This window comes from Coenobita brevimanus, chromosome 49 (assembly GCF_032717465.1).
Source record: "Coenobita brevimanus isolate Jiangsu-jjx chromosome 49, ASM3271746v2, whole genome shotgun sequence".
NCBI classification, from domain to species: Eukaryota; Metazoa; Arthropoda; class Malacostraca; order Decapoda; family Coenobitidae; genus Coenobita; species Coenobita brevimanus.
In genome coordinates, this window is record NC_137002.1 from 2574490 (window position 1) to 2600911 (window position 26422).

Below are 26422 nucleotides of genomic sequence, written 5' to 3' on the forward strand. Positions count from 1 at the left end.
CATGTAATATAAAACACAAAGAAAGCACAAGCTCTAAGTTGGGATAAGCTGAAAATAAGGTGTGCATTCACAGATCATGCACTACTCATCTTACCATGCTTATCCTTCTCCTTCATCTTCTTTTCCATCTCCCCGGCCTTATCCTTCACCTTTCCGAAGAACTCTGTTAAGCGCAGCAGACGGCCACAGACAGACACAAACGCGGCAGACGACCCCACAGACACAGACAGGTGAGGAGAAGTGGAGGGGGAGAGAAAGAGGTGCCCAGACCAGGTTAGCAAGTGTACACAAGTGCGTGATGGGGATGCCAGCCTACAGTTAGTTACAGATACTTCACCTTGAGCAGGATGAAAATTAACAAGTAGCAGCCAGTAACAGGAGTTGGTTCTGAGACACAATGGCCCTAATTCTTCTACAGAATCCGGTGAAAGGATTACAAACTCTCGTATGATACAAATATAATTTTTGAAAATCTCATTATTACAGTACATACAACACATAAACTCCCTTTATTCTGACAGTAACTGGGATGAGTGACCAAATGAAACAGCTGGAACACTAAACCATGCTCCATAATACTATCAAACGAAAATTGCAAACTGCCTGTACTGTATTACCCGACTAATGAATCCAACATTCAGAAGGCTTGAATAAAGATTTATTAGACATACAGTATGGTCCACTGGACTGTGTACAGTGCAGTATTGTGCTTTGCTAAAAGCTTCTCCAACTTTAACATTTTTTTAATAATAATAATAATAATAATAATAATAATAATAATAACTATAATAATAATAATAATAATAATAATAATAATAATAATAATCCCATTCAATTCATAAGAAATTAGGCTGATTATGATTCCATTACCGTAATTCTTGGTATGAATAACTTGAGGTTCACGTAGTCTGATTGCTGTAAGACCATAAAAGAACAATTAAAGACTACCAAAATAAATACCAATGCATGTGCTTATGTTCATACTGCACAGAATAAACATAACATTCTTCAAATGCAAGATATCTTTCTGGAGGTGTGGCATTGGAGTAATGAATAATGGAAAAGTGAAGACCAGAATAAAGAGAATTTAGGCATACAATATGCAAAAAGTTATAAATATATTCATCTGCACACTGGAAGGAAGGTTATCTTTGTGTTGCTGCAATACTAAGCACACATTAAATATTTTACCGAAATAAACACATATTTGCAATTTTACAACTCCACATCAGGCATTACTGCTTGTATAATTTTCCCCTCTACCCAAGACACCATAAAGGAAGCAGTGTTTACACTGAAGGACACAGGAGCTGGTCACGGGTACTGACATAGTAAGACAATGGTGACAATGGCTCATATTCACACTGGCTTACAGGATTTAGCAGCGCCTCTTCTTCAGTGATGTATTCTGCCTAGACACCTTAACATGCCTGAGATCATTTGAAAACAATTTTACTCTCACAGAATTAACAGAAATCATGTGCACTTGCCATGCTAAATTTCAGTGAGTCATCAGCTACCTTTGCAATATGGTCACCACTATGGAACATGGCAGCTCAAAAGTGGCATCAAAACTGAAGTAAATCACCCATAAATTTTCAAGGAATTTGAGAAATGCTATTATGTCAATTTCTAACCAAAGGCCAAAGATTGTCTTCAATAAATATTAAATGCCAGGTTGGGATGTTCAGTCAGGTGTTCATATCCCCATCAGTTATTAATAAAAACTATTGTATCTCAATACCATAAGGACTTTTACAGTACATAAATAGCATATATGAAAATACTAAGGTGCAATAATAAAAATAAATCACTAAAGAAGAAGTGCTACAAAGTCTCTCATGCTAAAGAGAATACACCCACTGACAATATCTGTGCCAATCATAAGAGCACTCTGTATCATAACCTAAGGCTTGATGTTATGAATCCTCTCATCTATTGTACTTTCAAGGTCTTACCACTTCCCGCATCCTTATCATGGAACACTTTGATGAAAAATTTAAACAACTGTGGATATTTAATCAACTGGAAATGAAGTTATGCTCATTAACTTCACTCCTGCACACACATCAATACCATGCGATAAGTTAAGCATCACCATACAGGTACAGTACAGTACTTACACTTATATGATATCACCCCATCCACTGTTTTGAGAGATATGGTATTAGTAGCTACCCAATACCTGACTTAGACCAATCATTACCACCACAACCACAAACCCCATTACCAACTACCATTTCCTCACCCACTGTTTGAGAGATATAGTATTAGTGGCTACCTGGTATAGTGGATGCTTGATTAAGAAACTACTGTAATTTGGCCAACCCCCATTCCGTTATCTTGAATTTTCCGCTAAATCAAGTTCTGTATCATAACCAAGGCTCAACATAAAGGAAAATTTTCCTGTATTTCAAGCTATTTTCAGCTAAATCATTGAAGGCAACCCAAGCCTAGCAAACTATGCTAACTCTCAATGCTACACACATCAGTCTGAATCCATAATTAATGCCCCCAGAAATGCATTACTGTGTATGGAATTTTCTTATCGGAATTATGCTCAATTTAACAGAAATTTTTCATTAAACAGGGCAAAAATACCAGAAAAATAATTATTCTGTTATCTTGGGCATCCACTAAATTGATGTTCCTTAAATTGAGCATCTACTGTATCTGATTTACACCCACTATTACCATCAACACCATAACTATTACCCCCATTACTTACTGTACTCCTTTTTACTCTAAGCTGGCCTAGATCTGCCATCTCTCCATCTTGAATGTCAAGTTGTAACAACGGAATAACACCAGAATATGCTGCTAGTTACAAAGAAGTATTAAAAGAATGCACAGCAATTGTACAGTATCATATTTTGTGAGATGTAGGCCTGTAGATATACCATCAGGAATTCAGGTTATTCTTAGACTCCGAATTACTACTGCATGCTTTACTGGGAGAGAGTTGTGATACACTCTCAAAGTCTAGCAGTTCTCTGTCTCTCTTAAAATCATTTGGAGAGAAGTTGCTTCTGTTCACCCAATGCTATCACATTACGCTGAGTTAAGGAATTGTCAGCTGTGTACGCATAAAACAATCTTCACGGCATTCCCTTCTTGAGGTTGCAGATTTGGCCGGAGGTGAAAATCATCACCAATTCATCAAATTCTGGCAATGTCTGAATCAAGACAACTAAGCAACAAACAGCTGCTCACTTACATTTTTCTGGCACTGAGTTATGTGAAATAAGGTACAGTACTTAAAAAAAAGGAAAAAAAAAAAAAAATCTGGGCCAACTTAGGGTAAAAATGTTATACCATTCCCCTATCCACTGTTGGAGAAATATGGTATTAGTAAGTACCTAATACCTGTACTGTATCTGATTTACCCAACACCCCCACCACCAACACCACTGCTGCCACCACCACCAACACCATATCATTCCCTCCACTACATTCACAACTACACTTATTAGTCAGCACAATTATTACTGACCCTTCAGTACAACATCTTTTTTTTACTTTGTTTTGGCTACCACCAGACAGTTTCACTAACAGTCCACATTATAGGTCACAGATATGTTGCAAAATCTCATGTTTCCACACAACTGACACTGTAATATGTAGGGACACAGGCAAATCAGCTTTACAAATGGGAATGGAACTTTAAAAGGCTATTTTTCTGTACTTTACAGTGAATGTTATAGTAAAAATAATAATACATAAATTAAAAAAAAAAAGAATAAGTGACTTATAAGTAGGGCTTCTAGTATACAGCTTAGGAAAGGGTCAAAGTTAGCTATATCTCATCCAGTTCAAAAAGTCCCTCCTAAGCTGAATAAAACTATATGAAGCCAGCATATATCAAATAAATTTGCCATCATACTGAGGGGGATGATGTTTAAAAACACTCCTCCATCACATACTTCCTCAATTCTTTAAAATATTACTTCCGTATTCCATTACCTACTATCACGTCACATCTTTTATTCTATACTGTCAATTTATTCATAACAATCCACTATCATTTCTACCACTAAAAATTATAAAACACCTGTTCACTCCCAACATCTTCATTCATTCATCATCTGATCTTCATGATAGAAAAAAAATTTCCCCTTCTCCTCACACACAATGCAAATGACACTTTTTGACTGATCATAATCTTCCAGAATTAGGGAAGGATATACCAAAACAATACACTCACACTGCACTACAACATAAGCCACCACTTGATATACAGTAATCACTCGATTATCCGGACGCTCCATATCCAACATGCTCCGTATCCGGACATTACGCCTTGGCTCTATTAAATCCGTATCTGAATTTATTTGTCTGAACCCAAACATAAAAGTTCCAACATCAGTGGCTGGGTGGCCTACAAATTCAAAAAACAGGTTGAGTGGCCGGCCAGCCTCTCTGGCCAAGCGCAGGTAATAGACTGAACCTGAAAGCTGAGCAAAAAATGGCTGTCCGGCTCCCTACTGAATGGTCAAAGTCCCCCGGCTGCCCAGATCACTTGGAAAGTTCTGCCAGCACTCGAGTAATAAGGGCCCATAACCCACAAGCTGAGCAAAATGGCTGTCTGGCTCCCTACTGAATGGTCAAAGTCCCAAGGCCACCCAGATCACTTGGACACTAACGGCCACATGCAAACAATACAAACACAAACCCACAACCTGAGCAAACTGGCTGTCCAGCTCCCTACTGAATGGTCAAAGTCCCCCAGCTGTCCAGATCACTCAGAAAGTTCCACTAGCGTTTGAAAATTACAGGCCCGTAACCCACAAGCTAAGCAAAATGATTGTCCGGCTCCTTACCAAATGGTCAAAGTCTCCCGACTGCCCTCGTTTCCTAATCCCCGCATCCCTCCCCCATCCCCCTCCGAGCTCAGCGCTGCCAGGTGTGTCTCCCTCCAAGTCCCCCCACCCTCTATCCCCTAACCCTGCTTAGTGTGCTGCCTGCCTCCCACCACTTAACCCCCTGCATCGCCACCAATGAGTTTTTTAAGTTTTTGGCAATTTAATCAAATACTAGTGGTCATACCAAAATTCTGAAAACAGCAGGAGAAAGCTCATGAAATTCTGCATCTAGACACATGCATAGCTCTTGCACAGTGCAGGCAAAATTTTGCGCTACAATGTTGGGAAGTTACCTGAAGCTACTTTGTACTCTTGAACAAGTTTATTCTCACTGCATTTCTGTACTTTTACTCATCAGTTTTGTGTGTTTTTATTGCTTATCTTACAGTATAAACACCACTGAAGATGACGGTATACAATTAATACCAATGTAATTAATTTCCGTGGGCAAATTTGGCCATAGAAATGTTTTTCTTTGTGCATGTGTAAGCAGCCATATCTTGGTTCTCAGCTCTGCTGGTGTCCCAGAAACAAACTGAAACCTTATGGTCCTGGAAGGCTTAAAATTCCTCTTGCAGCCGTCATCTTCATCGATTTTTTTTTGTGGATTTTTGTTGTTTGCGTATTTTTTCTCAGTGTCTAGCATGTGTGTTTTGATGTCTACATACTGCGGCTGAAAGAATGCCACAATTGGGAGGGATACTGTAAACATGGGTAGGATATTTGTGGACTTTTACTGTTTATGCATTATATCATATAATGTTTTCTTAGTGTCCAGCATTATACAGGATATTCCCATGTGTGTTTTGATATCTAAATACAGCTGAAAGACCAGAGAACACTGCCACAAATAGAAGGGGTACTGTACATACAGGCTGGATATAGGTAGTAGGTTGGGTATAGGTACAGCAGAGGATACTGCTTCGTATCCAGATTTCATCCATATCCAGATATGCCTTTGGTTCTTTTATGTCAGACAATCGAAGGATTACTGCATAATATTTCTTCATTTCCTTCCTCCCTTACATCCAACATTTATCCTAACTCTCTCTCTAAGTATTCCTTCAGCCTAAGCATTTTTTTCTTTAATTCTATTATAGGTCATGCCAGAAAATATAATGAAAAAAGACTTCCTCATATTGCTGAGGCTATATTACTTTCCCAGATGCTTTTTTCTTGTCTGCTAATCCAGCCTGTAGCTGTTCTCCTCCTCCTCTCTGTGTCCTCTCCATTTACTTCTTCCTGTTCTTTAATTTCTCATCTTCATGTCACCAACTATATTAAACAAATTCCCGTACCAACCAAATATTTACCACGTAACCCACCAACATATCCGCCTCTAACGGAGTCACAAGCAACCAGACAACCCACACGCTCATCCATCTGTCCACAAATGCATATCGTTCTGTGCCAACCCCTCACCTGCAATTTTCTTGGCTGCCTCAGGTGATGCAGGGTGAGTTAGGTCATTCATGCGCTGGTACTGACTGCTCATTATCAGCTCGTTGGCCTCCAAAGTCCCGGGAGACATCAGCGTGTACTCATCACTCAGAAGTTGCACTGGAGGGTCGAGATTGCTGTTTACATGCTAACACATTCTCACAGGAAGAAGAGAGTTAGTTCACTCACTCACAATCTTACATATAGATAAATGTTAGTTTGCTCACATACAGATATATGTTAGTTTGCTCAATGCTCAAAAGAAGGAAGGCTAGCTCACCAGTCTAAATCTCCCCACAGGCTGAAACTGAATACAATACCGGTACTTAGTAGCTACTTACCAGTTTACCAAGACCACTCATACTGCAAACTTACCCTCATTAGCTTCTCTTTGTCAAGCTGAAGGATATTTACAGTATTATACAATATCCAGATGTAAATGAAGCTGTCACTCCAATTATAACACCACTTCCATCAATACCCGGTGATATACTACAAACATCTAAGCCCCCCCATATGCTGCACATCAAGCATAACAAGCCATCTGGTTTTTTACTACACTTGCCTAATATTCCCGACAAAATAACTAATGCTTATCAAAGCACAGTAACAAATATAAACTATATAACCCATCAGCCCTTCTTTCTTTACAACAGATAAACCTCCCACACTCATACAGCAATGAGCTAGTGATCTGTGTTTCAGGAATATATACAACTACAGGGACAGAATATAAAAGAGAGTACCATGATTACTGGCATGCTATGGTACAAGAACCACAGTGACACAGTGGTTTTGATGTTTAGTTCCCAACCTGCATTTGTCCTAAGACCTGGGTTAAAATCCCATGTATGGGGGTACTGACTATGTCTTTTCATATGCTGATAACACTTACAAACTCTGGCAAATACAAACATAGCCATAATAACACTCTGACTTTCACATGCACTGCTCTTGCTATAGATACCCTTTTCTCATTCATACTTGGCCAGTATTGCAAAATGGCAATTTCTGGCTATCACTCTCCTACTGTGGAGGAAGCTGATTCCTGCACTGGACCTTATAAGGACAGAAACAGATGTTGCAGCAACAAGAACATAAGCCAATATTCTCAGCCGAAATTATACACCACACCAACATTTTAAATACAACCCACTAATGCCACTCCTCTATCTGGAGCACATTATGTTGAATGTGATGGTCTGACAAAGTGAATAATGAGGGATAAGATATGAATGTGAATATAGGTATAGAATGATGGTAAGGACTGACCTGAGTGTGATGAAATGGTGTAATCACACAGATATAAACAGGAGGAGTGGGGGACTGATAATGTTTTTTTTACTGCGAAGTAAAGAGAACAAAGAAAGGAGAAGTTGGATGAGGAGGAAGAACAGAATGAAAAAAAAACTTTCAAGCCAATGAGGCTGAAACATCCATGATGATGAGGTATGTAAGAAAGTGGAATGGCTAGGAAATACAGTCAATTATCTAAAAAGGTTAATAATAGTGGCTATGGTAACCAGCAAATTGACCAACAGGGGCTGAGTGTAAAATTCATCTCTGACAATGCTACCATAGACCCTGGCTCACACAGACGGCAACTCAGAGGATTGCAAATTGTTGCTACTTCAGTCAAAATTTTGCTGAGGAATGTATTGAAGGGCAATCAGTTTTGTATGACTGATATGAGTGAATGCACTGGGATGTGAAAGTTGGAGACTGTAGCATTATGTTTTATATTGTCTGCACCCTTTCTCTCAATGTACTTTCCACTGTCTCTCATATTTTCTTGCCCCTTCTCTCATCTTTATTTTTCTATGCTGTGTTATTCCTCCACTTTTTTCCAAGACAATTCCTGCAATGTGTTCCTCCTTTTTTCCTTTCATTTCTCATTCCTTCCCCCCAGTATGACATCCTTCATCTCCCTGCTTCCTTTTCCTTCCCTATATGAACACCTCCTTTTGCTTCTCTTTCTTTCTTTCCTTCCTCCACATATTCCCTTCTCCACATCCTTCTCTACTTCAGGTTTAGTTCATTTGCATTTTTTTCTTCTGCCTCTCCTCCTTATCCCTTCCTTTACTATTCCTTACAGTACTGGTTGTCTGTCTTCTTTCCTCCTCCTTCTCCTATCATATCACTCACTCCCTCTCTCTCTCTTGCCTTCCTATTAAACCTTACTTCTTCATTTTTATCTATTTCTCTTTAGCCTACTCCATGTTTGTCTCAACTCTTCTTTTTCCTCCTTGCTTTCCTCCATCACCCCCAATAATTTTCCCTTACTACCTCCCACCCTTCTCCCATTTCTCCCCTCACTCCCTCTCTCTTTCCTTCTCAGCAGTCAGTACAGTACCTCAAAGAAGAGGACTTGAGAATTTGTGCTCTAGAATCCTTTTTTCTTTGCTCTACTTCTTTTCCTTCCCCCCCCCTCATTTCTCTCTCTCCCACCCTCCATCCTTCTTCCTCCTTCACTGCCTCCCACCTTTCTCTAATTTCTTCTTCAATCATTCCCATCTTCCCGCTAATCTATCAATGCCTCAGTAATGTTGAGGACTTGACAGTTCCTTTACTTTTCTCTTTCTCTAGGTGTTCTTTCCACCCTACTTCTTTCCCATTCTCCCTCTCCCTTCATCACTCACTTCCTCCTGCTTTCCTCTTCCCTCCCCCTCCCCATCTATCATCTCTCCTCCTTCCTTCTCACCTATCAGTGCCTCAATGTCGAAGAAAAGGACATGAGAATTTGCATCCTGCTTGTTAGTTCGCAGTCCCTGTATCATCAGCGGACAGGTGCGCATCTTGGAGCTGTCGTGAATATCTTGGTGATTATTCTGCTCCCCTAATACTTGCTGGATCCCACGCTGAAATAGAAAAAGAGAATGAGGCGAGGGGAGGTAGTGAGTGAAAGATGCAGGCTGACAGAGGGAAGAGGTATGTGAAAGAGCACTGAATAAGGACAGAAAGTGTGTGAAAGGAGAGAGAGAAGGGAAATAAGAGGGGAGAGAAATGAGTGAGATAATGGAGAGGTTGCATGAGAGAAGGTTACGAAGGAGAAAGAAATGAAAGCGGGGGGACAGAATTGACTGTGGAAAGAGAATGGGCTGCATGAAAGATGATGAGAAGGGAGAGAACGAAGTGAGAGCAGAAAGGGAAGTAAACAAATGTGACAGGGGAGAGAAGGGAGGGGATTCATGGGAGAGAGGAAAAGGATGACATCCAGGTGATTATTCTGTTCCCTTAGGACTTGCTAGATCCCACACTGAAATGACACAAAGAACAGGGTGACAAGGTGAGTAGTTGGATAATGTGGGTTGACAAGAGGGCTGGGTGCATGGTTAGGGAAATGAAAGAAGTAAGAGAAAAGAGAATAGATATGAGCAAGAAAAGGGCGAGGAACAAAGGAGAAAGGGGAGCAAAAATGAATGAGAATAGAGAAACAAATCAGAAAGGAGAATGAAAGAGGGGAAAAAGGGAGAGAATGAGTGTCTGAGGGAAAGGGATGCATGAAGGAAGGTTGAGAGGGAAGAGATGTCCTGGTGATTATTCTGCTCACCTAGGACTTGCTGGATCCTATGTTAAACTGACTGAAGGAAAAGTTATATGGTAGAGAAAATTATGCGAGATGGGATGAAACGACTAAGAAAGTTACAAAGAAAGAGAGGGATATGAATGTGACAGAGATGGGATGACCAAAAGAAAGCTTACTATAGAGGGGAAGTAGTAAAGAGTGAGGAGGAAGAAGTAATAAAAAGAAGTGAGGGAGAATATACTTTAACTGTAAAATTCTGAAGGAATCATTAATGAACTGTACTGTTTTAAGCTTATTATATGTTTATGCTCAACATCACAGTAGTATGCATCCTGTATTCTATTTTATGGTACCTCTGGCTCACACGATTGCTCCAATATGTTAATAATTTTCAGGTATAATGCAGACTCACTTATACCACACAGGTATTTTTCCTATTAATCTGAAACAGAGAGGTATATACTGCATCATTCTCAAATGACCTCCTGCGATGGAGGGGTTAATGAAGCCAAAATCCAAACCCAACAGTTTGAATAATTTCCCATTAATTGCATGATATATATAGCGTATCTATATCTGAAGAAAGATTAAAATGATAAGATGTTATAGTTAAGAGGTTATGGAATATGGCTGTTCACTCCTTTCTCATACCACTCTCCATGTGTAAGTATAGCAATTATGGGCCATATTCTAAGTGCCTTTGGAGATTTCATACCTCATCTTCTTTGGCGATTTATTCTGCACATTACACGCTACTGATGCAAAATAAGTCTAAATTGAAATGATTTAAAGGATATTCAAAAGAATACCAAGGTGTAGTAAGGAAAATAAATAGCAAAAAAAAGAGGTGCTACGAAGCCTCTTCTGCAACCTAAAATATGGCTCACTAACACTTCCACACTAATGAAATAACCGAGTGGTGTTGTATACCTGAGCTGCGTGTCTGATGGCTGCCAGGTTCCTGTGTCTGAGCCCTCTGAAAAGGTGGACAGCAGGGTTGGCCAGGCCAGTCTCAGAGCCAGCCCCACCTCCCCCACCACCACCGTGACCCGCCATGTGCTCATCACACGCACCCAGCACCTCCTCTGCTGTCACGCCCTGTAGTACACGGTCCAGGTGACCTGTGAGGGTAGGGAATGGTGACAATATGAACCTACTCCTCTTGGTTGTAGTATATGGCTGAAAAACCTTTACTTACTTCTAGGGATCACACCCACCCACATGGCAAGGCTGTCACTCCAACTTGGGTAAGTTAACTACACATAATAAGTGCATGCACTAACTACTGTACCGTATATAATTACATCAAAAAAGGGCATTTACATCAGTTCACTGGTCTCCGTCAGGCAGATGGAAACTTACCCATCCTGTGTGGCAACTAAGATTTAATTACACAACCACCACTCCCATTACCATCATGATCATCAGATATAAACAGATGCATTTTGCAAGGCAAATAAGATTAATTACATTAATTTCATTTTCACCATCATCCCAACCCAGATTCCCACCCAAAACAAAAGCAAAACGGGCATCACATCAGCTCATCAGTTTCCTTCAGCCAGACATAAACAGATTTATCCTATGCAGCAAACAAGATTAAAAACACCAGAAAAGGCAAAGTACTGTATAGGAAAAAAAAAAATGCTTCATATCAGCTCACCAGTCTCCATTTGCCAGACATACACAGATCCATCCTGCGTTGCGACCAGAAGAAAGTCATGATCCGGGCGCCACTTGACAGAGGCGACAGGGTATAGGTGTTTGGAGGCCAGTAACACCAGCTTACACTCCTTCAGGCTCAACAAGGCAACACTGTGGTCCTCAGAGACACTACAGATGCAGTTCTGAATGCGTAGCTGTCGTGATTGAGGAAGATGGTTAGACCTCTTTAAAAGAATCAAACATTCACACATAAGTATGCATGTACTGTACATACACAATGTTACTTGTACATTCACCCACCCAGTTCTCTCTCTCTCTCTCACTCTCTCTCTCTCTCCATTCCAAAATATCAGAATGTATACTTTCACTTTTTTCCTTCACAAAGGTAACAAAACTTTCAAGTATTCAAATATTCCATCATCCAAACCCTAACTCCCAATAAAAAACTGGATTGGTCAGAACTGTAAGTAGGACAGAGAAAGTACAGAAGGATTACTATGACCAGAGTACTCAGTGATTTGGGCAACAAAATGTAGTTAAACTTCCAAACGTTGTCACCATTCAAGGCAAAAGGTACTTATACATTTTTGTTTTACTTATTTACACAAACTCTTTACATAATTCTGAGGGTCCACCACTAGTCTCTCATCTATCATCATATCATTTACTACTTCATCACAAATGGAGGGTGGTGGCAACCATCATCCACTCACTTAATATAGTGCTGCCTACTTCCTTCATCTTTATTATTCTGTTTCTGAGTCTGCCCTCCTGTCCTGTTACTTCTGCCTTTCCTTCCTGTCAGTTTTTATTGTTCATCTTTCTACTTCAGGTGGCTCTACTCTAAGTGAGAAGTCTAATGTTTTCCTGTAGCCTAGGAAACCATTTACAACACTGGGCAGTAACCATAAGACCATATCACAGGGTGAAGTGGAGCCTACTATGGTGCCCCTGTTAACTGGGTGAAGATGCAAATGCAGCATCCACCCAGGAATCAAGTCTCAGTATTTTTCCTAGTACCTCACTGCAGTAAAGTAATCAACCACAAGGGAACATTGGTTCACTGCATGGGACAGCCCTGCAGCAGCAGTTGCTTGTCAGTGACTAATGGATCTGCTCAGCCAGATGGATTGGGCTTGATCAACAAAAACAACTCCTCCATCACAAGAGCATACAATTATTTACTGAACACATAGATCTCACAGATTTCCACACCAACTTAAATGCCATACCCATTATTTACTTTATCTAAACATCAATGGAAGTGAATAATAAGCTTACGGTGCATGTGGGTGGAGGGACCAAGAGCTGTAGGACCTGGCCGGCCTGCACAACAAATCGATGGACCAGGTTGCCTGTGTACATGTCCCACACATTAATGCTGAAGTCTATACCCCCAGACACCAGGTGGGCCAGGTCATAGCGTGACGACTCACCATGGGGGTACAACAGGCAGTTCACCCGACCCTGGTGCCCTCGTAGCACCATCGGCTGGGCCCAGTCTGATGGATGGCAAGGCAGAACATGCTGGGCTTCATTAGATCTATTTATAATCTATTTACATATAGCCCAGCTCTGTAACTATCCATCATTCTTGAGTAATCATGGTGTCAAAAGCCCAGCCTGATAAATTAGATGGCACAGAAAACTATTTTTACATTAGACCCATTTACCACATATCTACCTAATATGCAACTCTGTAATCATCCAATCCATTATTGTTGGGTAATCATGATGCCGAAAGGCCTCTGTACAATCTAATTTGACTTCTACTGCAGGGATTCTACAATGATCTAAAGGCTAAATATCCGCTCTGATGACAATGCTACTTTAGTAAACTTATAGCTTGCTGAGACATGACTATGTGGTATTCAATACACACTGTACCGTGGTGGTGTGGTGTGTGATATGGTACTTCCTGTAGAAGTAGTGCATGATAAATGCTGTGGTAGTTTGGTGTATGACAAATACTGTGGTTGTGTGGCCTATGATAAATGCTGTGGTAGTGTGGTGTAGGGTATGTGTTGTGGTAGTGCACTGTGTGATAATCTTGTGGCAAAGTGGTTTATGATATATGCTGTGGTAGTTTTGTGTATGATAAATGCTGTAGCAGTGTGGCATATGAGAAATGCTGTGGCAGTGTGGTGTATGAGAAATGCTGTGGGAGAGTGGTGTATGAGAAATGCTGTGGGAGAGTGGTGTATGATATATGCTGTGGTAGTTTGGTGTAGGATAAATGCTGTGGTAGTTTGGTGTAGGATAAATGCTGTGGCAGTGTGGTATAGGATAAATGCTGTGGTAGTGTGGTGTAGGATAAATGCTGTGGTAGTGTGGTGTAGGATAAATGCTGTGGTAGTGCACTGTACAATAAATGCTGTGGTTGTCTGGTGTATGAAAAATACTGTGAGAGAAAGGTATATAATATATGCTGTGGTAGTTTGGTGAATGATAAATGTTGTGGTAGTGTGGAGCAGGATAACTGCTGTGGTAGTGTGGTGTATGATGAATGCCGTGGAAGTGTGGTGTATGATGAATGCTGTGCAAGTGTGGTGTGATACATACTGTGGTAGTGGTGGTGTTTGCCATGGAGGAGATGCAGCATGATGGCCTCAGTAGCAGGTACCAGTATGATGGAGCCGTCCTCCCGACCACAAGCCAGGCGGCCTTGGAGTGGCAGGAAAAGGCTGGCTGTGATACGTGGGGGACCTCGCTCTCCTTCCAACTGGTCTAGCACACCTGCAGAAAGAGTAACATGGGGAAATATTCACACACACACACACACACACACATACAAACTATACATAACCTTTTTAGACATTCTTTTTAACTACAGTAAACCCTCTCTAATTCGAACCTGAATAATTCGGAAATCAGTAAATTCGGATCTTTTTTGACTACCAGACAAATAATTTTAATTAGGATAGAAATTCGAATTATGCGAGACAAGTTCGAAAAGGGTTCCAGTGATGAGTGGACGTGAATAGTTTTTGTAGTGATGAGTGTAGTAATAAATGTCATTTTTAAGAACTGTGCAGTACCTTCAGTACAGTTAAGTGTACTGTACTCTACTGCTGTGTTGCAAGACTTCATTATCAAAGTTTGACATTGTTTTTATTTATTGTATTGTGCACTCATGAGTATAAAGTAATAATATACTGTACTGTTCAATGTTTTGTGAAAAAGCCATGTTTTAGTGAGCGTGGGTGTGATTTGGGAATAGGGGCAAGCATGAGCTCCAGTAATTCGGATTTTTGGATAATTCGAATATGGTTCCCCCCAACTGATTCAAATTATAGAGGGTTCACTGTACTTAATCCAAAGTAGAGTAGCAATAAATTCTCCTATGTTTAATTGATAGCTAATGATATTCTGACTGCTATTAGTATAAGAGGAGCTTACAAAGTACTCCATTTATCATTCATAAAAACATAAAACTGACATGTGGTTAAAACAAATGACTGGATCCCACTAAACCGTCAAGACTCCACTTGTAGTTATAAATTTGCCATGCATGATAGTACAGTAAATGGTAGCTTACAGTAGGTTACAAGAAATTATATGGCTTGCCACTCAGTGTAAATTGACCCTCAGGTAGCAAATAACACCTACCGGTAATCAAAACCGGCATAAGGGGCCCAAACATTTTACATGTGGAACCTGGAGGCCGGACGACATTTGCATCACTAATGAAAAGCATCAAGTAAACAAAACTTTCATCAATTTTAAGAAAATATTTCATGATGTAACCATAAAACCTGAAAAATAATATCGTAAATCATGTTTTGCTGTATTTTCCATTTTATCACAAATTCTGGAGGAAAAAAAATACAAAAACACTCCCATTTTTAACTAGCTTATATGCCTAAAAAAAGTATAGCTCTATTTTTATCAATAAAGATAATGACCACTGTTGGAACATTTGCATTTGACACAAACAACCTCTCTACGTCCATTTTTCGCTATGGGCAAACTCTGACTTTATTCATTATTACAGCCTTGTTTGACCTTCAATGTCAAATCTAATGATATCCACCCAACTATTTTGGGGGACACGGAATATTTTTTGTTTTATATCTTGTCCTTGACTTTTGACTCCTTCATGGACTTTTATGAAAATCATATTTTGAAATGGCCTTTTTATGGCCATGGTTGACCCTAAAGCAAAAGTAACACAACCATTGATAAGACTGGTTGCACATTAGGGGGGTCTATGAAATGACTTTTTTACCTAGAATGCCTCCTTCCATGGTTTTATCACAGGCTCCCAAATTTAATGCTGGCTTTTTTTCCCACTACTACCTAGTGTAAACTTACTGTGGAGGCTGGTCGGTGCTTAGTGCCGACCAGCCTCCAAAAACGAAAGAAAATCACTGCAGACCTATTGGAGGAGGCGTCATGGCATTCCAAGCTTTAACCATGGAGTGTGAGATGGTGGGGGGGAAGAGCAGTGGCTGGAAGGGCCGCACTTGGTTGATCTGATGCAGCTGGTTGTCAGAAACATCTGCTAGTCGCCACAGCATAATCTGACAGTGGAAGAACACAACAAATTAAGCCAACAGTATAATTTTTTTTTTTTTTTTTTTGTGCTAGTACATCCACAGTAAATTAAAAAAAAAAAAAAAAATCCATTATTCCTAACTGCCTTGGAATATCTTACCAAAACAGAGTAAAACAGTTAAGCATTAACCAGGAAAAAAACATGTACAGTCATTACTCGTTTTACGATGATTCGGTTTACAATAATTCATTACAACGATAATAGAAAAGTTCCACTCCAAAATTCGATTTACACTAAATTTCCCAATATGACGATTTTGCCATTGGAAAGCATCAAGCACACGCAAGGTGACCATCGCTTGTCTCAGGCAAGATGGTGGCCCCAGCGTGCAGGCATTGTTATGGTTTAGGTCCAGCCACCCCTTCAATGCCCTGTCTTTTCAACTTGTTCATGTGTACCCCCTTGTTATCGTCACCTCTCAGCCAAACATCGTACTACAGTACTGTGGATTTGTGTGCCCAGTGGTAAGGTCAGTGCCAGTGTAGGCCCCAGTGCTATGGTTGGTGCAGGTATGGGTCCCAGCGCAAAGGTTGGTGCAGGTATGGGCCGGATTCCCCTCCCCCTAACCTGTTCCTGTCTGACTCAGAGGCTGACCACTAGTGCCTGTAAGCACAGGCTGTCCCCCAGCCTCGGGGGGGATGACTTGGAGACGACTTGGACCAACACAGGAAGGAATGAACTGACTCAGAGGCTGACCACTAGTGCCTGTAAGCACAGGCTGTCCCCCAGCCTCGGGGGGGATGACTTGGAGACGACTTGGACCAACACAGGAAGGAATGAAGGTGGGTTGTCATTTATGGTTCAGTCTTGGTTAGGTGACTTTGGAAAGTTTAGTTAACATAACCCCCCTTTTATAATGGGTTTCAATCTCCCAATTTACGATAAAATCGGTGTACGATAAGGTATGACCTGACAAAACCCCACTGTAAAACGAGTAATGACTGTACCTTGGCTGACGGGCTTAAAGTTCCACTGTTACCCTGTAATGCTAATTTTGTCAGTTCATATCTAAACAGCTGTGATAATTTAGGACACATCTCTAATACAAGTATACAGTATAACACAGGTTATCTGTAAACACTGTGCCATCATCTTCATCTCCAACACTTTGCTCCCTCCTGGAAACCCCTGAACACGGGATGACCATGACAGAATTCATCCATGTTACCTTGTTCTCACACCCTCCTCTCACTCTCTCATACACTACTTTTCCTCTTCCTATTCTTTCACCAATGTGCTGTTCTACTCTTCTACCATACCACATGAAGTTTGCCTCTACCAACACTGCCCTCAATCTCACTTCCATAAACTTTGGAGCCTGATCTAGGTGCCTTCTTTGTACACATCCATACCATCTCAAAGTATTCCTCTTTATCTACTTGACAGTTCTATATTCAACTCCTATAGCTCTTTCTTTCATTCCATCACACCCAAATATTTCACTATTACACTATAAACTTGCCCCAGACTCAAGGCATGGGAGGGGAGGAGGGGTGTTTGTCATCCAAATTTCTGTCACACACAAAGGGCAGACTCAAGTAATTTCGTGCAAACATGAGGAAAACTCTGTCGGTACATAAAGTATATGGACTCGACACTTTAGGGTACTAAGAATTAGTCCATACATATAGGGACTTGGTAAATTTAGGGTACTATGAGTTAGTCCGCATATATACGGACTTGGCAATTTCGCACTATTGGCTTGTCCATATGTTTGTCTGTATATATATATGGACATGGCACAGAATGGGCTAAAAGCAACCTCCATTCCTTACCTGTCCTTCACAGTCCCCTCGTAATAATAGTTTCTCTGCACCGGACTCAAGGGGGATGGTCATGAACTGCCAGGATGGGGCATTCACCAGTTGCTGTAATGGGTAGAAAATGCAAGTCAGAGGGATGTTAACTCTTCAAATGGATGATTTGCAACTATCTATCTATAGCATGACACCTTAATCCCGTAAGGGTTGGCCACAAACAAATTACCTCCACATTGCCCTGTCCCCTGCCACAGCAATATACTATACTGAAATTCAGTTTACTGTGATGACAAAACAGTTTCAGCCCAATCAAGACAAACTGCTGATAGTTTATACTATCCAGGATTTTAAGTGTTTTCCTTAAGCTATTTTTTAAGATAACATTCATTCTTGAAAATGAAACCAGAGCTAAGATGTTGATGATGATGATGACTGATGATTATGATAACAATGACAACAACACTGACCATAATACTGTACTTATGTCTGCTGCTCCTCTATAAATGTACTTTCTACAGCCTGAAACTTACACAGAAAACTTTCTAAGTTACAGGCCATGATCTTTTTCAGAGCAGTTACATTCATTAACAAGATGATGACAGTTCTATTACTGTATGGTCATCCCCTGTTGGAGGTTCCCCAGAGGGAGCACAGCAAAAGAAATGATTATGGTGATTATGACATGAATGGTGATGACAACTAAAAGAACGATTATATATGTGAGGGAAAAAAGCATCATACCCACCTCTTCACTCTGTGGCCTGACAATGCCATACATAATGGGGTTGTCACCTTCCACTTGCTTGTTGTGGAAGGCTCTGCTCTCCACAATGCAGCTGTGGGCAGGAACACCAAAAGGGTTATTGTCAAAAGAAACACCAAAAACATTAGAAGCCAAAACAAACTGATGCCTTTCCCTTACCAAACCAGAGTACACCTATAAGGAACAAGAACTAAGCACTGCTACATAAATAACACCATGGGGGAATCACCATAACAGAGTACAAGAGGCCATCCACATTCATATGGTTCAAAATTGCCAGATTCAGTTATTCATGGAGACCAGATGGCCATTCTTCGAGAAGTGAAGCTTCCATAACATTCAAGAACCATTCAGAAGTGTACAAGTGTTGAGTGGGTCTCCTGCAACACACTGTCCCCATCTACACTGCTCTTCCTGCATTTATCAAGTGACCCGCACTCCTGTTCCCCTTGCCTCTGTCCTGCAGTCCTGCTTGGGCCACTACCTGCCTTAGTCATGCAGCAGCCACCACTGCATCATTAAACAGTCCTCTATATTTAAATGAAAAAAATGGGAATGACTCAACCTCAAAAAATAAAAAAGATTAACACTGAATACCTGCTATGATGCTTACAAAGAGGCCATTCAGCACATACTCTGCTGTCCCACACTCATCAGGCACCACTTAATGCTTACATACCGTAGATACACATACAGGCAAGTGCCAGCCTGCCTCCTTTGTGTTACATACATAGCTGGTTGCCTGCTTTTGGCTCTACACTTTTCTAAGTGTGCATCTCACTCACTTATGATAAACAACCAAACATTCCTCATGCCTGTATCTCTTTCTGTGAAAAATATACAATTTACTTGCACTCCATTACCATCTCAACTTACTTCCCCCACCCCACAAGGTATGATGATCCTTCTAGGTCTCTGAGATTAAAGATACACTTGCTGAACACCAACACATTATGAAATAATGAGGGAGATTGCCACTGTTCCATGACTGGCTTCATTGTACAAGCATATTTGTGTATAAACGAAGTCATATGCACGGGTACCAATATATGTTGCAGGACATGCTAACGTGAACTGACTGGAGGTAAATAAAGCTTTCAAAACTTGATGGTCAGCTGATTAACTTAGTGAAAAGCAAAGTATTAATATCCTTCTGGCAAATTTTTTTCTCTGATTTCCATCACAAAATAAAGGTGGTTAACCATACAGTACAGTAAAATGGATATAATTTTCCATACAGCAATACATAATGGTCATGGTAACAAGCGCTAAAATGTTACTATATAACGAGCTTACTGTACTGAAACTACAGGACCCCTTTCAGGGGCATGACCAGTATACAGTATTCGCTCAAATTCCCAATTTGTGGGAATTTCTGTAACGTTTCCCCTCCAAATTTGGAGAGTCTATTGTACCATACATATAATTAAAAATAAAAAATAAATGGAATGAATACACTCCCCAGGTTAACAAAAGAATGAAAACAGAAGGAACAAAAACACCAGAGTATTCAGTTCAATAGGAACCTTTCTTAACTTATCAAACACAATGTGCGGTTCTTATCTGATCACTTCTAGCCAGAAAATGTTCAAATAAAAATAATATATTGTACAGTAAATTGTTATTAGAAACTACTGACTCCATTTTTTTGTGAGGGTCTGGATTAAGATAGTGACGATGGTGGTAATAGTAGTGAAAAAAATATAAGGTCTGGTAGAAAAGAAGGTATGCAGTAGAAGTAGATAGAATGGAGAAAATACGGAGGGAAGGAGAGAAAGTGAAAGGGATGGTGAAAGGGAGGGAAAAGTGGGAAAGAAGGGAGGAAGATGGAAAAAGAAGAAAACGACGGAGAGAATTGAGTGGACGGAGACAGGAACGGGAAAAAGAAACTGAGACAGAAAGAGGAAGGGGACATTATTCAGTGGGAAGAAGGGTAGTGTGTGAGGAGCGGAAGGGAAAAGAGGAAGAAGATAATTAACCATAAATGAATGAATGAGAACATAAGAACCATAAAAAAAAATAAAAAAAAAAATCTGTTTGTTAATGTGGATGGTCTGCCTATGGGGTGAAGCTGAGAAGACCTAACCCTTCAGTGTGATGACATCCCGAACTTTTACTTCTACCCCTGCTACCATCAGACAATTTTATTCAACTCAGAGGAGATATCGTGGAGTGAATGGGTTACTGGAAGCCATATGTAACCTCTCCGGCTCAAAAAATCTCTCCTACATTGAAGTAAGGTGTCTGATGTTAGCAAGGGTATAAAAGTGACTGAATGAATAATGAATGAATGCTAACATAGGACTCTGGCATTAACATTTTCATTACACAATACAACCTGCAGGATAAGAAGTAATATTATGAGAGAGAGAGAGAGAGAATTACATCTACAGTATTTGTAAGTGCCGTGATCACAATACATTATTAAGCTATTATTTCCTGATCCCTATATCCAGAAGCCTATCAGGGAGGCAGCAATAAAAACACAGTACAGTACCTCAATGCTTCCCTCTGGTCATCTGTCACTATTTGCATTAACCACCTTCAATACAATGGCACTTTATTATATAATTCTTGCAACTCCCAGATAATCTTATTCAGCTTAGGAAGACCTATAGTACTGAAAGAATTATAACTAATGTCAAAGGCAGCATTCACACCAAGTACTTGCTGGAGTGGGTGGGAGTTCTGTATCACTGTAACCCACAGGTCTCACCCACATACACCCACAGCCAGTGGTGCCATGAGTTATGGTGATGCAAACCCCCACCTGCACAAGCAAGAATTTGGCATGGGCATGGAACATAAATCCTTTTAGTTAAAAGATATTTCCCCTGAGCTGAATAAACTGTTTAGTATTAGCAAGCATAAAATGAAAGAGATATTCCAGTCTGCAGGGATTAACCCATGTTCTACAGAGACACCTCTCTATGCTGATCTTAATCAACTAAAGCCTAAACGCTTGGCAACCATGGTTCATTTCAGTTAAGCCATAAGAAACTACTCTACATGCCTGGTGGTTGAGGCTAATCACTCATGTCCTAATAGGTCTGAGTCCTAATGGTTGTTGAGGTTAATCATTCACATAATGCCACTAAGGGCTAAGCTACTGCTCATTCACCCTTGAAATATCTGAATTCAGTAACCTATCCCTGGCCCCTATGCTCTTGATAGGGCAATATAGGATTGGGTAATGGATAGAATGATGAAAACTTTTAATCACCTCTTGGAATCAAATTGTGGGGCATTGGCACATGGCTTCTTTCAACCTGACTCTGACACTATGTTACTGAGGCATCTGTCAACTGTTCTACTTACTACCCCATCAACAGCACACTGACCTAGCGCTTAACTACTCAGTCCAGACATTTAAGGTGAAAGTGACTGGTCATTTTCCCAAGGACAGTATTACAGATGTGTAAGGGCATCAATCACTTCTTAGATTTAAACCCTGAAATACTAAGCCTGCATTCTAAAAGCCCACTGAAATAACTTACAACAGTGTTGTAAATGAATATATTGTATTATACTGTATCAGTTTATTAACCGATTCATTATGGTGATGGCCACTTTATGTATCTTATTCTTGTTCTTGCCAAATTACTTTATTTAACATGGAATGGGTCTTAGGAACTGAAAGGATTAACGAAGACAGTTTCTAAACACTTCAATATGAATGGCCTCTCCTAGCTAGACAATGATCACCTGAAAGTGACCAGACTTCAGTATAAAAAAACAATCAAACTACATACCAGATGCGTTACAACAGAAGGAAATCCATTCAAAGAATGAGTAATAAAATAACAAACTGATACTAAATTAAAGAAAAAAAACATACAGCAAAATAAATAAAAAAGTAATTCATTTATGTATTCTTACAAACTAGGGTTATGTAAAAAATTTAAACTGTAGTAAATACAACTACTGATTATAAGCCAATGAGCACAGTGAGAACGGCAATGTTTACTCCATGTTCAGCTGAGAAATGAGCAGCCTGACATGACCCGGCCCAACCGCGATGGTTTTCAGAGGCTTATAACTTTTCTGCTATGTGAGATAGAGAAGAGATGCTTTCAGCAGGTGGCAGATACTGTACATTCAATAAATTTTGTTTTTAGCTATATATTTACTCACGAGACCAAAGAAACTCCTTGGAATCCCAGCTTTTCAAGGGAAAGAACCGAGGGTTTCAAATGACAAGCTCCACTATGAAATCGAACTGAAAAAGATTTCCTGTTGTAACACCAAGTTTTCTTGCATGAATTCTAACAATTAAAATATTGGGCATTATGCTCATAGTTTTACATGATAATTTTTCTATGTTTTGGGGGTTAAATCAGCAAGGGTAATCAATCCATTTCTGGGTTATATCATTCAATCAATAGTCACGCATTTACCAACGCAGTTCGTTGAAACGGCAAGTCAGGAGCAGAGAACTGAACACTGCGCGGGTGATAAATGTTACAGCACCTCACTATATGCACATCCAGAGAGAAAACGTGAGAAAGTAAATATTCTGGGTCAATTATTCTTCTGTTAATGTTCAATTACTTCACCATAAATGCTGAAAGCTTACACCACGATTAAATTATGATGATAGGCGCATGTACAAGCACTTGCTCCCTCGTCACGCGCTCACAAAGCGCACTTTACTGTTTTGACCCTTTCAGCCTGAGGATCACTTAGCTTTCATTTTAACTATTACCAGCCAATCTTATTCAGCTTAGAGAAGCACATGAGAAGTGACAGGTAATAAAGGGTATATTTACCCCTATAAATAGATGAGTATCTCCTAAACTTAATTAAATCAGCTGATTTAAAAAAAAAAGGACACTCAGGCTGACAGAATTAACTACTTCAGTCAGAGGACCTTTATTTTGGTTCAAATCATTATCATTCCTGCCATCTCTAGATAGTTTTGCTGAGTTCCAGATAACATTTTCAAACTGCAGGGGATAGTGACAGCCTTTATTAAGCCCTTCACTACTTGACTGCTCTCCTAAGCTGAATTAAAAGAGCTAGTAGCAGTAAAAATCAAGCTAAAATGACTTCTTGCTGCTGAAGAAGTCAGTATTGGGGGAGACTGGGAACACCAAGACAACATATAACAAGACTATAACTGTACACCTCCAACTTCTACACAAATTCACACTTACACAAACAACCCAGATCTACACAGTGATAAACAATACGGTGTACAGCAGACCCCCATTATACGATGAACCGGTATACAATGAATCACTGATGTGATGAAAAATTTGGGATCTTTTTTTGATAAACGATAGAAATTGTGCTTCTATGATCATTAGGAGCCCGTACAAAGCCTCACTGAGTGATGCATAGTCGCTATTTCACTTATATGATTGCTCATACGCACGTCTACAGCCATCTGTTTGGTAGAAAATGGCCTTTGCATTCATCATTATCAGAAATGTTAGTGTCACTAATGAAACAAGTGTGGTGCTAGAGTTCAGGCAGTAGGTGAAGTGCAGCGAAAAAAATAACTACCAGTTCAGGTGAGTTGGATACTTGCTGTTATACTTTATTAGCCAAAAAATGTAGCCCCACTGAATCCATGTTATAAATGATAATATACAATAAACCGTCCTGTGATGAATTTTTTTCAAAAACATCCTCATCATAAAACAAGGGTGTGCTGTACTGGGATCTACTGCTTTATGTAAAAATTTTGATATTCACCCCGTCACTACACCTTTTATATTTTTTTAATAACATGCTGCCGCCAGACAATTATTGTCAACTTAAGGAAGGGCCTCAAGCAATAATGAGGCAGGGTTCCCACTCTCTGGTCAGCAAAAATTTCCCTGACTTTTCCCGGAATTTTGACAAAATTCCAGGTATATTTTCATACTTTGCTGAGTAAATTTTCAAGTGTAATCTTACACTTTTTTTACTGTGGCCTCCAAATACTCTTGAGTACATTTTTACATCTATAGTGGTTTACACATTAGTGTACTTCTTTAATTTCCCACATTACCCAAGAGTAAAATCTCCCCTTCCAGCCACACCAACAAGCCTCGAATCAGAGCCAAAACTGTAGAGATACTGATGAATAAAAATAAAGATATCCTTTACAGCAAAGAATACTTGATTGTTTCTAAAATGATACAAGATTTCCAGGGTAACATCCTCTTTGTGCTGTCTTTTTTTAAATTTTTGATGGGTAACATGACTAAAAGATTCAAAATTGATTAGCAAAAATGACCCTAATTTGTTCATTACTGAGGAGTGAAGCTGCCACAGCCATTCAGTTTACAATTAATCCTAACTTGTACACATGGAACAAAATAATAAAAAATGCACCTTAGCATAAACCTCAATTTTCACCCAAAATTTCCCTGACTTTTCCATGATATTTTTAAAAATTATAAAATTCCCTGACTTTTCCCTGACTGGAAATTTTTTTTCAGTTTTCCAGGTTTTCCAGCGGCAGTGGGAACCCTGTCAGGTTAACAGAGCCAATATGTAACCTGTCCACCTTGAAAAATCTCTCCTAAAAATATGTAAAATCACCTGAAAATGGCAAGAATGAAATAAAAATGACACCTTTGTAGTGAAGGAGCTGATAGGGAATACTTTTAGAAACACAACACAAATGCTTCTCATAACAGTGAGGTACAGTAACATGGATAAATATTAATTAATAAAAACAATTTGCACAACTGAATACTTCACATAATCTGCCTCATTACAAAATATAATAGTCTTTCTTGGCCCATTCACAACCTCTCTGCCTTCTCCCTTTCAACTGCAACACACTCCTTACAAGATTCCTACCTCCACCTCTCACAAACTAAATTCCACCATAACCTACCCTAACCCATACAAAGAAGACATAATTCTCTAACTATAACATCACAGTTCCAGTGAAGCAAACTGGGAAGCTTAATAGCTGAAACAATCATAAGTTCACACAGAACTGAAGTTTTCATACTGGGAGGTCATGACTCCCCTGGGATCATCAGATACTTTCGGGAAGTTGTAAAATGATTTCCAGAAAGTGAAGCAATAATTAATTCACAAAGAGTGAAGCAAAGGAGAAGGCAGCATATAATAAAACTATTACTGAAACAACCAATGCCATTCTCTCTGAAAAGCCATCAACTTCAAACGAAGTTAGGGAAATGACAAAGATATGGGTCCCCTGTCTGACCAACTGCTCAAGCACTGGAAATACCAACAGGAATTCATACAGCATGATTTAAGTTGCTTTACCATTGATAAGATGCATTACTCTCAGTGGATTGAGCTCAGAAATGCTTGCACATGAAAGCTTTAAGTCAGTAAAAATGAAAATGAAAAGACATCTACAGTCCAACATCCCTCTCATGCTAAAGCTGCAGAGAGGTGTGTGTGTGTGTGTGTGTGTGTGTGTGTGTGTGTGTGTGTGTGTGTGTGTGTGTGTGTGAGTGTGTGTGTGTGTGTGTGTGTAATTCACTGGGACAGTCAGGATCACTTGATGGTCATGATTATTAGCTTTTACCCTCCTACAAGGGAGATGAGCTCATATAGTCCGATCTAAGGGCAAGGCTGTGACCTTCATACATGCACACACCCATCCCCTTGCTCAAGGGGGGACAGTAACCACCCACTTTGTCAGTGAAACTTTTCGCAACCTGAGCGAGGCGCGAACTCCCGTCTACCAGATGGCAAGCGAGAACGTGTGTGTGTGTGTGTGTGTGTGTGTGTGTGTGTGTGTGTGTGTGTATTTACCTAGTTGTTTTTACCTAGTTGTGATACACAGGAAATGAGCTACGCTCGTGGGGTCCCATCTCCGTTTCTCAGTGAGTAAAAGTTTGCTTTGAATTCGTTTAAGTTTTTAGACCA

General features: G+C 39.9%; 1 protein-coding gene across 1 annotated transcript in view; it reads right to left on the reverse strand.

Moving 5' to 3' along the window:
- Rbcn-3B (WD repeat-containing protein Rbcn-3B) overlaps positions 1-26422 on the reverse strand; it is a 94496-nt gene that overhangs the window by 48171 nt on the left and 19903 nt on the right. The window contains exons 8-17 of the mRNA XM_080272021.1: positions 18557-18647; positions 17827-17919; positions 15872-16016; positions 14056-14229; positions 12775-12995; positions 11492-11687; positions 10759-10949; positions 9004-9160; positions 6285-6422; positions 95-163 (exon numbers count right to left, since the gene is read on the reverse strand). Of these exons, the coding sequence (XP_080128147.1) occupies positions 95-163; positions 6285-6422; positions 9004-9160; positions 10759-10949; positions 11492-11687; positions 12775-12995; positions 14056-14229; positions 15872-16016; positions 17827-17919; positions 18557-18647 (1475 nt within the window). The remainder of the gene's footprint in view (positions 1-94; positions 164-6284; positions 6423-9003; positions 9161-10758; positions 10950-11491; positions 11688-12774; positions 12996-14055; positions 14230-15871; positions 16017-17826; positions 17920-18556; positions 18648-26422) is intronic.